Source organism: Equus przewalskii, chromosome 10, assembly GCF_037783145.1.
Source record: "Equus przewalskii isolate Varuska chromosome 10, EquPr2, whole genome shotgun sequence".
Classification (NCBI taxonomy): Eukaryota; Metazoa; Chordata; class Mammalia; order Perissodactyla; family Equidae; genus Equus; species Equus przewalskii.
The window spans coordinates 23,210,919-23,224,448 of NC_091840.1; the positions used below are offsets into that span (position 1 = coordinate 23,210,919).

General features: G+C 45.0%; 1 protein-coding gene and 1 long non-coding RNA gene across 3 annotated transcripts in view; both read right to left on the reverse strand.

Annotated features, from left to right (window-relative positions):
• Positions 1–1,255: 1,255 nt before the first annotated feature.
• LOC103552954 (uncharacterized) lies at positions 1,256–7,362 on the reverse strand. Its single transcript, XR_545362.2, has 2 exons — positions 6,941–7,362; positions 1,256–6,362 (listed from the first exon to the last, which is right to left on the reverse strand). It is a non-coding gene; the product is annotated as an uncharacterized lncRNA (long non-coding RNA).
• Positions 7,363–9,733: 2,371 nt separating this feature from the next.
• The window catches only part of LASP1 (LIM and SH3 protein 1), a 40,826-nt gene continuing 37,029 nt past the window's right edge, over positions 9,734–13,530 (reverse strand). For both annotated transcript variants that reach the window (XM_070562147.1, XM_070562148.1), the window contains exon 7: positions 9,734–12,846. In XM_070562147.1, the coding sequence (XP_070418248.1) occupies positions 12,673–12,846 (174 nt within the window). In that variant the 3' untranslated portion in view covers positions 9,734–12,672. The remainder of the gene's footprint in view (positions 12,847–13,530) is intronic.

Genomic DNA, 13,530 nt, shown 5'->3' on the forward strand with positions numbered 1-13,530 from the left:
AGGAAGTAGCTATTGTGCTGCCAGAACAATCTTCACGAATAATTTTCACTTCTTCCTAAAGCTTTTCTCTCTATCTTAAAGAGTGGAATTTGAAGGAAAAACGGAAGCAGGGATGGTTAGAGAGGCCCATGAGAGTATGGGAGTTTTCTTTGCTCAAGTAAATGGATCCCAAGAAGCTCCAGGACTATTTTCAGTCTGACTAGCATTTGCCACCACTACTTTTACTATTAAATTAGAAAGTAATAGTGTCTAACAGGACTGAAATAATGCTGGAGCCTTCCTGGATCTCCCATTTTCTTCTCCTGGGGTTTGATCACTTTACTTGTGATGAAGACACACCCCTTCCCACTGGACTTCTCAGACTGGTTTTCTTTCCCTAAACCCTTGACTTAACTCACCTCTGGAGGTGATGAAGGGAAGAAACTCTAGAAGATATGGAGATCACCCACAGAAGTGGGGTATAAATTGTGGGAAATCTCAGTAAGAGATTCATGGGATTGAGGAAGAGTGAAAATTGTGGAGAAAATATAAATTGAGGTAAGATTTTACTATATTTCAGTAGCAAAGCACTAACCTTCAATTTTGGTGGGCCAAAAATTAACTGCCTTTCTTTGATGGATTGTCCAGCTATAATTCCTTTGGTGGCAGGAATTTTTTCTCCAGAGTTTAGCCTTTGCATATTTATACAGAAACAAAGACCTTCCTTTTATGCTGGTTTCATTTTCTTCTTCTTAATTTAAGAATTCACTCACAACCAAATTATAAAGATTAAAGTTGGCAGAGGGGGCCGAGTGGTTAAGTTTGAGCGCTCCACTTCGGCGGCCCGGGGTGTCGCCAGTTCGGATCCTGGGCGCGGACATGGTACTGCTCATCAAGCCATGCTGAGGCGGCATCCCACGTGCCACAACCAGCAGGACCCACAACTAAAAATATACAGCTATATACCAGGGGGCTTTGGAGAGAAAAAGGAAAACTAAAATCTTTGAAAAAAAAGTTGGCAGATATCAGAGTACAAAATACCTTAATTAGCTTTTGCTTTTTCCTCTCTCACTGTTTTTCCCATATATGCCTTGGAAAGCCTAATCCATTTATTTATCAAAACATCTGTGATTCCAAGTTGAGAATATATGCCCATTAGATTATTTGAGGAAAAAAGAAAAATAAATGAAAAAAGTAAAAATTTTAATATAAATAGTGAATATTTTAATATTTTACTAAATAGATATTTAATTTTCTTAGAGAAAGAAATCTGGCATTGTAAGGTTTCCTTGAATTCCTTTAATTGTCCAAATCTCCACAGCAGTTATTTTCAGCAAGTTTACAAAAGAAGCATGGTTTCATTTAAAACATTTTTGATCTGGATTTTGAAGCTCATTACACACTTGAACTGACACGACTGCTGCTGTAAATTTTTTTTAAATCACATTATTGCATTATTCTCAATGATTGTGAGATTATCTCACCATCCTCAGAAATTTGGAACATAAGAAATGTGATTCATTCTTTGGGTGCAGTAGATAAATGATACCATCTTGCTACCCAGAAGAAGTAAACTGACAAATTCCTCATCAATTACTAATAGATAAAAATAACATATGAAACCAAATTTATAGTTTCTTCGATTTGAGAGTCCAGTTTTTTGCTGAATACATTTGTCATCAGTAATAAAGCATGATATCAAATTTTAAAGTGAGAGATTAACTTGCAAAAACTTGTATTACTCTCATTAGTATTGATATTTAAGTGATGTTATAGGCAGCCGTATGGCACAAAAAAGGAGCATTTGCAAAATGAATAGCCTGAAAACCCTAGAAGATTGTTCACTTCTATCTCTGGGACAGTCATAATAACAATAATGTAAACTACTAGTAGGCGAGACAATTTATCCTGTACCTTTTTCTAAATTAGAAGATTAACCTGGGCTTCTAGCTTTTTCTTTCCTTCTGATAGTGACTTCCTCAGTCTCCTTTGACTTTGATTTGTAGGATGGTTTTTACTTCCACTAGAAGGCAAGCTCAACAACACATCATTATATTTATCTTTACTATTGTTTCTAAACACACACACCATACCACAAAAATACTAATAACAAGCTAATGATGCTACTTTTCATAGAAACTAATGTAAAGTTTATATCTTGTGATAAATACTCCGTGCCTTAAGAAACCACAGAACATCTATTGTTAACACTTTTTTGGATAATTCCTTCTCATGCCCTTCTGACCCCTTGACTTGAACATATTCACAATGCAGGCAGTAAATTCAAGCATTCAAGAAGTTGCCGCGGTGGTTGATCAGACTGCTCTCCACAGCAGGAACAATAGGCACCTTATTTCCTGCTTTCCCATCCTCTCATGACTTCGTTCATGCTTTCAGTTCCTCTGTTAATAACAAAGATTTTATTGCCAGGATAATTATTCACCTTTGGAGATTAGAGCAAGCATGAATGTCCCGCAGAAGGTGCAGCTGGAAGGACCATCTTATGTCAACTTAAAAACCATGTGATTATTACTTCAGAGTTCACCTCTTTGAGTGAGTAGTACTCAATTATATGATTACAGATTTTTACGTCAATAAACACAGTGGAGGGTGAAAACACGAAGCTGCTACAAAAGCCTCTTTGGTTATGAATACCTTGTAGCACTGTGACTTCTTTACCAATTCCACTAGCAGGTAGCTGTGAAACCTGTAAGAAAGGCTATGGACATGTATATGCTCCTTGGTTTCCTGAGACATCACTAAGACAGGAAAGACGACCTGAAAGGCAGCTCTACTGGACAGTCTTCTGTAGGTTAAAAAAAAAGTGCCAAAGGACTAAGAACACATTTTTCATCAAGAGAGCAAATATAACTCTAGAAAATCCCTCAAGTAACTAGAGACTTAAAAAAAAAAACCCAAAACTTAGTTCCGCTCTTGAAAGGCTTTTAAATTAAAGAAAAAAATAATACTTGTTGACATTCTAAGATCACTACTTTCTTAAAGGCACAAAAACCTGAAAAATATGCACTGTTATTTTTAAAGTATTGTATTTATGGTAAAATGTCTTTTATATTTAAATACTTAATATTTGCTGTTTTATTTACTTTGTTATTTATTCATATTAATAAAATTAAAATTAGAAACATTTCTAACTTGTTCAGAGTTTGTCATTATGCAAATCATTGAGTGTGTAATTCCTTTAAATTGTTTCTTGTGGAGGAACTTATTTTTATTTAAGCTGTTAAAGTTTTACCATGATCAAAAAATGAAATATCTTAATATAAAATAATGTTTCAATTGGCTATATATTTATGTACACATATTTATGCTTAATATTATAGTGTATAAATAAATTAAATAGTTTCATCGACTAGCAAAAACTCATAAATTGAACAGTAATCTATAAGTAGAACAGTATTCTATACTATTCTACTATTTATTTGGACACCAAACTCCCAAGCAGTTAATATTCCAATTGGTGCTAAAATAGAAATGCTACAATTATCATAGTTTAACACCAGTTTCAAAAAACAAAATATGTAATTAAGTATTGTGGATTACCTGCAATTTCTCATAACTACAAGATCTTAACAGTGTTTCTCTAAGAGCAAAGAAGTTCTTAAATATTTCTAAATGTATCTGCCTTAGCATGTTTGCATTTATAATGGAAGTTGTGCTGATGACTTTCTGTTTCCTCTTTTATATGTGACTTTGGTTTTATTTTTGTTTAAAATAGATGGGAGCAAAACTGACTTAGAAGAGGCCATTCTAGGCTTAGCAAATATTTGGAGTGTGATAAAGCCAAAGCATATAATTTACAATTTTCCACTTCACCTCTGCTTAAGTACTTTATTAAGGGAAATTCCCTTTATTTTTGAGTAATATAAAATTAAAATGATACTTTTAAGGGATTTTGAAGTTTGAATAATGCTAATTTTAAGCCTTTTAAAAGCAAACAAATTTTCTGAAATTTAATAAATCATATCAAGCTAAGTTTCAAACTCAGAAAGTTTGAATTTGATTCCATACAACCAGAACAATGAGTCTTAGGTGGTTCTAACTTAGTAACAATTGTCTTTTCACTATTTACCTGTTTCCCAAAATATATCCTTTCTCCTAAAATAAAATATGTCACTTTTCCACACAAACCCCTTATTTTTATCAAGAAACCATACATTCGTGGAATGGTTCTCAGCATCACGCCACACTCATCTCTTTGTAAGTGATCTAAAACTGATGTGAGCCAAGTACAGTTCCTGTTTTAGAGGACAAGATCACCCTGACACAGATTGTAAAATTAATACAAAACTTTATATTATGGAAGTAACTTTTTTCAGTGTTTTATTATGTTTTAGGATGTCTATATACAAACAGTTTAAATGTGAAATTTAAAAACTTTTTATCGAAATGATGAACACAATAAGACTCTGTTATAAACTGGCATAGGCACAGAGTCATGAAATTTCTTCTAAAATGTAATTATTTTTTAAAACCATGCTATTCTACAACTAATTGAAAAGATGGGTAATCTTGCATTCCTTACATTGTGCTGAAAATCAGTGTTATATATCACTGGTATATGACTGAAATTGGCTGATTTTTTCCCTGAATTGCTTAGTGGTTTCGACTTTATATGGATACAGACTGAAGAGCCTTGACCTCGTAAAAGACTCCAGAGCAAGCTTGGTTAGAGACTATACCGTGAAGATCTACACCACCATAATTAACCGTGTAACCTGGACCCTCCAAAATACTGACACTTGCCCTCGTTACCTAGGCAAGGACATAGAGCTGCTATCTTGACTCGAAGTAGAACATGTCAGTTTGAAACACGAGGTTATGCCAAAGAGTCAGAGGAAGGTTTTAACGGGAAAGGTCACGTCAAGGACTTCACAGGTAACTGAAGACCATGGCTGAAGGCGTTAGTGCTCAGAGCCATGCTTCTTGCATTAGTGTGTCTGTCAGATTACCCCCATGTAATATTGCATTTGTCAATATTCCCTGAACACTTCAGGCAAATTATCACTGAGATACGTTTTGGGTAAATAAATATTGTCATTTTCTCCTCATAATGTGGCTGTCGGTGCCAAAAAAAAGTTTTGCAGTTGAGTTTTCATTATAAAATGTCATTTGGGGAAGGCAGAAAAGGGAACTACTGGCAAACTATTAAGAGTTTGTTCCGTGGGAATTCTGATCTCAAAGATGTAGCTTCCAAAGATAATCATTCTAGAACTGGAGAATTCTTAAGTGGAAAGGGACACTAACAATTTTCTAGTCCAACTCTTTCACTTGTCAGGAAAAAATGAAACCCTGAAGGTTAAATGACTTACTGAAGGTCACATAATTTGTTGCCAAGACAAATCTCCCAAAACAGTGTTTTTTCTTGGCCAGAATTTATGCAAGTTTTCCATTTTAATTGTGACATATACTGCCTCGATCTTACGTCTTTTTAAAACATGGAAATTGAACATGATGGTATGAATAAAAACTATTAAGTTAATCTTTCTCCTTGTTTATTTTTAAGCTAGAAAGGAGAATCAAATGTATAACAATTATGATAGATTTTTCAAAAGAATAGATACTACAGATTTGGGGCCCAAGTCTACCCTGGCCTCCAAAATACATGGTTTCTTCACCCTAACTGGACAGAAATATGCTGAAAGGTTTTTTTCCAGAAAAGGAACATTTGACAACATAAAAATCGTTTATTTTGGGATAAGAGAGATATTTTTCCCAAATAATAAGATAAGTATAGCCATCTTGTTTCAATAATTTATAATTCAGCCAGGCACAAAGAATGAGGATAATTAACTGTTTCTCTCTTAAAATGAGAAGCTGGGGCAGAAGTGGTATGGAATGGGGAAGATACGATAAATCTTAAAAACTCAAATGACAAGTTCCTTCTGGCTCGAGTGTAAGACAGGGAAACCACACAAGCCCAGATTGTGCAATCTGTAGAGACAGTGAGTGATAAAGTGACGTCTCATAGATGAACAGAGACAGCGCGCTCTTGAATTTACAGGGGAAACCCTGCGTGTGAGCGGGAAAGGAAGGAACATATTTTAGCATAATATACAGTTGCATTTAGACCTAAGGAAAGCCTATAAAATGAATTCTGAGCAGTTCTCCATGGTAACTTGAATGAGTCCACATTTCAGCTCTGTGTTCTCAACACCCTCTATCTACACTCACACACGCACACAGTATCTGCCAGCAGGGCCCATGAATTCCTCACGTCCCAGCCGAGCGCCTGTGCCTCTGAGCTCAAAAAGCCCCTTGCTTGACAGGGGTTAACCGTATCCGGGAGGCTCTGGAAGAGGTCTGCTGGGCAGTAGGACTGCTGCTGTTGATAAGAGGCCTCTTGTTGGATTGGAGACCAGGAGCTGTAGGAAACCCAGAAAAAACAAGGCTCAGATAGGAATAGCAGCAAAGGCGTCAGCTCCCGAGTACCGGTCACGGACTAAGGAAAGAATTAGGAGTTTCTCTCCGCTCTGCCAAACCCCACAATTGGGAGAGAACAGACACGTCCCCCAAAATCCCACTCCCAAGTAAATTTCATTTGCTATTCCATCCTCAAGTGAGAATGAGTCACTAATTAACTGTAGACGCAGTTACGCAAGCATAATTGTACACCACTCTGCCGACATACAAAGATGTGTTTTACCTTTAATTACTGGAAGAAAATGGGTAGTTTGGAGTTTGAGCACCTAATTGAAGAAAAAAATTAGGAAATAATAGTCCCTCCCAACATGCACACCACTCCCAATCCACTCTACCTAAAAATCCCTTGCATTGTGGGTTTTACTTTTCGTTTTAAAAACCATTATTTTAAATTAGGTCTCAAAGAAAGAAGGTGGCATTTCTTATTCTTTTCAGAGTGGTTTGAGAAATGCTACATCAATGCATCTGAGAAAAAAATAGAAAAACAAGATCTCTTTTAATTTTGTTTTTGAATCAATACCCGAAATGACGACCAGAAGCAAAAATCCACCGGTGCGTCAACAAAGCAGGATGCTCGGCCAGCCAGCTTCATCCTTCCCCCCTGAGCTGTTCTCCTGTGGGCTCCCCGCCGCAGCTACAGGCCGCTAGAGCAGATAGATAATGTAGGACAGAATGACCAGGCCTATGATGGCAAAGAACATCAGGATGAAAATATCCAGCATTGTGGAGTCCTTGGCCGAGGAGGCCTCTGGATTCCCGGGAAATGTGAGCTGCAAACACAGAGGTTGCAGTTAGTGGAGAGAAATGGCTCCCTCTTCCCTCCACTGCTCAGCCTGTGTTCTTTTCCCCTCCTCCTCCCAGGGCGGGAGACTCAGGGATGCTGCAGCTCCATCAGCAGCTTACCTCCTCCCTGCCCTCCCCGCCCCCACACCACAGCCAACCAATCACAAAGCCCAGGAGTGGGTAACCAAGGAAGTGTCGGTTTAGACCAGGCAGAACCGAAGAGGCTCAATTTCTCCCCAGGAACCCAATCCCACCCCTTAGTGTCTAAGTGGAGTCTGCATGATACAGACGTAGGAGGAGATCTGATCTCTATCCAGATCCCCTGCGAAGGAATCTTCCTGACGGCCTTTCTTCTTCCTTTTTCCTCTCACATATCCTTGGCAAATTATCTCAGAAAAACAATGGTTGGGAGTTGGGTGGGCCATTGGCAAGTTGTAAAGGTCACGTTATGGAGGGATGTGGACAAAGGTCTCGTATGAGTGTCAGTTGACATCTCTGGGGATGGAGCTAACGCTTATGGGACTCCTATACTGTGCCAGATATTGCACGTGTGGTGTAATTTCAACCTCCCTACAAGTCTTTATAGATGAGGCTCAGAGACGGTCAGGAACTTGTCTAACGTTTCATTGGAAATGGCAGAGACCATGATTCAAAACTAACTCTGCACACTCCAGAGACCACACTCCACTCTCGCCCCAGACCGGCCCACCCCACCAGTCTGAGGCGCCCCCCAGCCCTACCTGCTCTGCTCAGTTTGCGATGCGTTTTGCTCAGAGCACTCCAGTTACAGTGTGAGCACTGGCAGTCTCTCCTCCAGCTAGTCCTTGTCTCTTTGTGGTCGTTACCCACATTCTTGTTCTCTTTTGTGTCCTCTTCAGAGAGCTCAGCATGGTGTTACCCAGAGGGGCACTAAAGACTTCTCAGGCCCATCCCTGTCCAGTAAGAGCATCCAGAAATGCAAATTCGGGTGGCCTCTCCTGAGGGGAAAGGGTGGTGGGGACTCAGTTATGTTTTGTGTTGTTTTTATGCCTTTTTACGAGTCTTATTTCCTGTTAAATTAAAAATCTCCCTGTGGCAGTGTCCTTGGCTCCACCCCAAACAGTTCAGGAAGGTGAACGAAGCCTCCCGGGGAGAAGGGGCTGCAGCTTCACAAAAGGGGGCAGGCCAGCGGGAGGCACAATTTGCCCCCTCATTCCCTGCTTCTCATTTTCCTCCTGCGAAAATATCAGGCAGGCAGCGCCTTTGGATGGGGAGCAGGTGTCAGTATTGTCTTTAATTATCCCACCAGCGCTGCCTCCGACACTCCCTACACTGCCCCGCCCTGCTGACTCCGCACATCATTCTGCTGACGACAAAGGCTCACTTCAGGGAAAGCCAGTTTTTGCTCCTTGAGCTGCTTTCCTGAAGCCAGAGGACGCCTCACTAGGAACTGCCCTTCCGCACAGAGCAGCTGGACACAAGGCTGACTGGTGGCATAGAGCTGGGGCAGAAGGGTCTGGATTCCTTTACCACTGTCCCCTTTCCAACCCCACAGAAGAGGCGAGGCTACCTGGCCTTCCGGTCAGAGGCCAGACCCAAGGCACCCGGAGCAAAGTGCACAGCACAGGTGATACTAACATGAGAGGTGCAAAGGGCTTGGGTGCAAGGCCCCTGGGGCAAGGTCACATCACGAGGTTGTGAGCATCACAATGAAGGGCCTAAAACCTCCAGCCCTGCCACTAGCTGCGCGACTTCCCCCAGACCACTGCCTTTCTGGGTTTCTGTGAACTTCACCTGTAAGATGGACACCGCGGTAGTTACTTCTCTCACAAGGCTGTTCATAAGATCAAAGAAAACGTGTGTTAAAGATGATCCTAAGGCATTGTGAACACGGCTCTGGGTTGCCAGACCACTCTATAGATGGCTGCATCCCGTGTCTTATCCCACGGCAGACTGCCCCAGTCCTGTCATTTCATTCCCCAAACATGTGCGAGCTCCTGCTAGGTGCAGACACTGGCAGCCAGCTAAAACTGCCCCAAGCTGAGCTTCTTCATTAATTCAACAACTATTTGCGCGGCAGTGCTGTGCCTGGCCCTGGTCAGGCACTGGGCATTGAAAGACAAATCAGACCCATTACCTGCCCTGTGAGCGCACTGGCCAGTGGGAAGCCAGGTGCAGTGAAGGAATTCAGCAGTAAGACTGAGAATATGGGAGCTCAGGGAAGCTTCTGAGAGTGTCACCAACCTGGGCAGGATGTAGCCAGGAGCAGACTTGGGGGGAGTTCTCAACCAGGAGGAAGTAGGTGCCAAGGTCTGGGTCCTTCTCTCCCTGAAGGGCTGGCTGCAGGGCTCTCAGGAGGGCGACGGGCCACCGCCCCCCAACAGATAAGACAGACAGAGACAGACAGACAGACACACACACACACACACACCCACACACACACGGCAGCACCTCAGAGCCAGAGCCCCAAACAGATAAGACACACACACGCACGCGCGTGCGCGCACACACACTCACGGCAGCACCTCAGAGCCAGAGAGAAAACCAAGTCCACAGGTAAAAATTAGATTTTTATTTGAGTCACCAGGAGAAAGATTCACTTGTGGTCCAAGTCAAATGTTCAGAGAGATTTGATCCCAAGCACAAGCCCACGAGGGAGAGGACCAAAACAGACCAAGAAAAGACAACCACCCCATATAAAAGGACGAATGGACGGCTTCACACACACGGATGAAATGTTTGGACAGAGGCAAATTTCACATGGTCATTTCTGTTTCTCTTTAAATACAGGTTTGTGGGGTGGTATTTTTTGTTTCCAGCTATTAAAAAAAAAAAGGCCCAAAAGTGCATATGTGAGGGGGAAAAGGCAGAAATTAAGCAATAAAGTAGTTTTCCCTGGAGGGACATGAGGAAGAAAACAGGAAGCAGTGTTGAGAATTTGCTTTTCTCACCATTGGGCTTCTTGTATTTTATTACTGGTCCACTAAAGTTATATTCACATTCTAGTTTTGATGCATCTTCTTTCCTGGGATTAGATTGGCTAAAAGACCTCTGCGAACCGTAAGAAAAGACCAGGGACTCAGCCCAGCCCTCAGGTTCTGTGCTCTTCTAGGGATGGAAGGTTCTGGAAAGGAACAAGGACTCCCAGCAGCCCCTGGGTCCCTCAGCACCAGTGTGACAGTCCCTTCTCTCCCTGGGGGTGTGTAAGCAAAGGTCCCCTATTTTAAGGATGGAGGAGTAGAGGGGCTGGTGGCAAGGTCCCTGTGGCTGGCTTGCTTTATTTCGGATGGAAAATTAAGCTGAGTGAAAACAGGCTGCTTCTTGCTCCTCCAGGCCCTCCTCCTGGCCTCTCACTACCCTCCCAACTGCAGGTCCTCCAACAGGATGTGTCTCTGAACTTTGGTCCCAGAATCAATGTTGTGCTTTGAGATCAAGAGGAAACGGAATGACCAGCGCCTCCCACAAGGCTCCCCAAATTGTTCCCTCTCTGCTCCCTCATCCCCAAATAGCCCAGTATAAGACACTCCACCCGCCCTCACTTCAGCTGGGGCTGAGGAAAAGGGGCTGGTCAGGCAGGGCTCCTCCTCTGGTCATTTCCTCAACCCTCTGATTTGGGGTAAATATTCCCAAGTCAGCTCACAGTGAGGACCTGACTGCTGAATGCGCCTACGGGCCCCTCCTCCCCTGCAGGGTACAAGGATGCGAAGATGTCCACTGGGGGCCTGGGTGGACTCAGGGTGACGACGGGAGGGGGAGACCCAGAGGGGTGACAAGAAAGCCCAGAGATGAATGAAGCCAGGCAAGGGTCGTCACAGCCACCACCGAGCAGGAGAAGGGACTTGGAGATAGCACCATCTTTCCCTTCCTCATCCCGGGGTCTGTGGTTCCAGTTTTGTAGCCCTGGGACCCTCTCCCTCTGCGCCAAGGGGGGCTTTAAGTAAGCGAGGGGGAGGCCTGGGGAGAGAGGCCCCCAGTGATGCACCACAGTGTGGGTGGCACAGGGGCCTCTAGCCCCTTACTCTGCAGCCCAAGACAGAGATGGGGGAGGAGAAAGTGCCTGGAGGCACGAAGCTGTCCCCCCACCCCGTACTCCAGCAAGTACATCACCAGCCCCCCAACTTCTCAATCATCCCCTTGCTTCTGCCCAGCACACTGGGGGCGGGGGCGGGCGGCTTCCTCTATTTAGGGATGGAAGGAAAGGAGGAATTTTCACTCCAAAGGAACAAGGAACTTCTCTCCCCTAGGGCCCTCCCCTTTCACTGTGGGTTTTGAGGAAGATATCAGGGGAAGGCAGTTCTGTGCACCCTCACATAAGCCCAGACTCCTGCAGGCCAGTGCCCTGGCCCCTGCTCTCACACTCAGGCTCACACTCATGCTCACACTAGCCTGTTGCAAACACACATGCTCCCACCCCACACACTAAGTCCTGGAGATACAGAGGGTCCTGTGGCTTTGCACAGTTCCAGTCCACTTGGCACCAGGCCGGGGAGGGGAGGCTATAGATGGCCCGAGACATCTTCCCACAAGCAGTAGGGAGGAGTGGCCCACCTAACTCAGATCTCAGGGGCTGGGCTGAAGGCCAAGAGGCCTAAGGCTTCCTTGCCCACCTTTCAGAACCAGCTTCCAGCCAAGGAGGCCAGCCAGGATCCCTGGAGATCAGGGCTGGGGGGAGGGCAAAGGACTGCGGGAGAGAAGACCCTGTTCGCCTCCTCCCTGCAGGGGTCCCTAGAGTAAGAAAGGTGAGAACTCAACCCAAGCCGTGCTCCCGGGGAGCCCCTCGCCCATGCTGCCGTGCGCCGGCAGGCAGGCAGAATCACAGTGTGAGAAGAAACACGCGAGGGAGGATGCAGGAGTCCCAGGCGGGAGCCTCACTCTCCTGTGTTGTCCTTGAGAGCAGGAGGCTGTGAGAGACTCCCTGGAGGGCCCGTGGCCCACCCGAGAAGCAGAGGTGAAGCCCGTCTCACTGGTCCCTACGCCGTGGCAGCCCCCCACCCGTCCCCAGCTCCAGCCCAAGGGCAAGGACAGTGGGGTCTCACTCCCGGGAATGTATGAAGCCCTGCCCTGGGGGCCCTGGGGGTCTGGGGCTCACCCCAGCCCTGGAATGTTTGGCTGTGTGAGGAGGTGGGCAGGAGGGTCTGAGGGGGCAGAAAAGAGAGAAGGCAGAGGCCTGGGGGCCAGCGGGTCTCCCATTCCAGACCAGCCTCACCGGCCTCACCCCCCCAGAGAAGTCCACACCTGTTCCATCCAGAGAGAAAACCGAGAAGCTGGTCAAAGGAAAAACCTGCCCGAGGAAGGAGCCCGCGAAAGTGGCAGAACAAGGCTTCGGTTGGCAAAAGAAGCTGGAGGAGGGTAGGAATAAACAAGCTGTCGCAGATTTAAAAAAAACAGACACTGAAGGGTGGACAGGTCACGCCCAGGACGGATGCGATGCCGGATGCGATGCCGTGGAATGCACTGAAGACAGATGGGGGCGCGCGGTGCCCGGCGGGCTCAGATGGCTTCCACGTAGTTGGCCGGCAGCATCCCCGTGTCGCCGGTGCGCTCGACGGTCCCGTACATCCAGCCATCGTCGATCTGCTGCACGTTGACGATGGTGTCCCCATCCTGGAAGGAGACCTCGTCCTCGTCGGCGGCACTGTAGTCGTACACAGCACGGTACCGCTTCTGCAGGGGTGGGGACACAGTCAGCCCAGGGCCTGGCTCCCCAGGGGCCTGCGCCTTTCTCTCTGACTCTCTGGGACCCCAGAGCAGGGCCTGGGTGGCAGCGAACTAGGACCCAGGAGACAAGAAAGGGCTGGGCTCTGCCACGAATTTTCTCACTTCTGTGTGTCACTTTCTGAGAGTGATCACGCTTTTTACAATGTTTCTGGCTTCTACTAAGGACCAGGCACAAGACAGGGACTGAGGTTACAACAGCTCTGCCCCACCTCTCGGAACAAGAATGCTTAGGTCCAACGGACAAGATGCCGGGCCATGTTTAAAACTATGACATGCCCTGTATGCTAGGGGCCGGCCCGGTTGGTGTAGTGGTGCCCTTGCCTGTCGGCTCAGGTCCACAGGTTCGGATCCCAGGCATGGATGTATACCACTCGTCAGCCTATGCTGTGGCAGTGACCCACATATAAAGTAGAGGAAGACTGCCACAGATGTTAGCTCAGGGCTAATCTTCCTCAAGCAAAAAAGAGGAAGATTGGCAACAGATGTTGGCTCACGTCTAACATTCCTCAGCAAAGAAAAAAAAAAGGACAGGCCCTATATGCTATTATCTATATTATTATAAGCATCTGTCTTTTTTTTGAAGCTATGATGAGTCTGGCTTCACTCCTAAGTTCAGGACAAAGACCTATT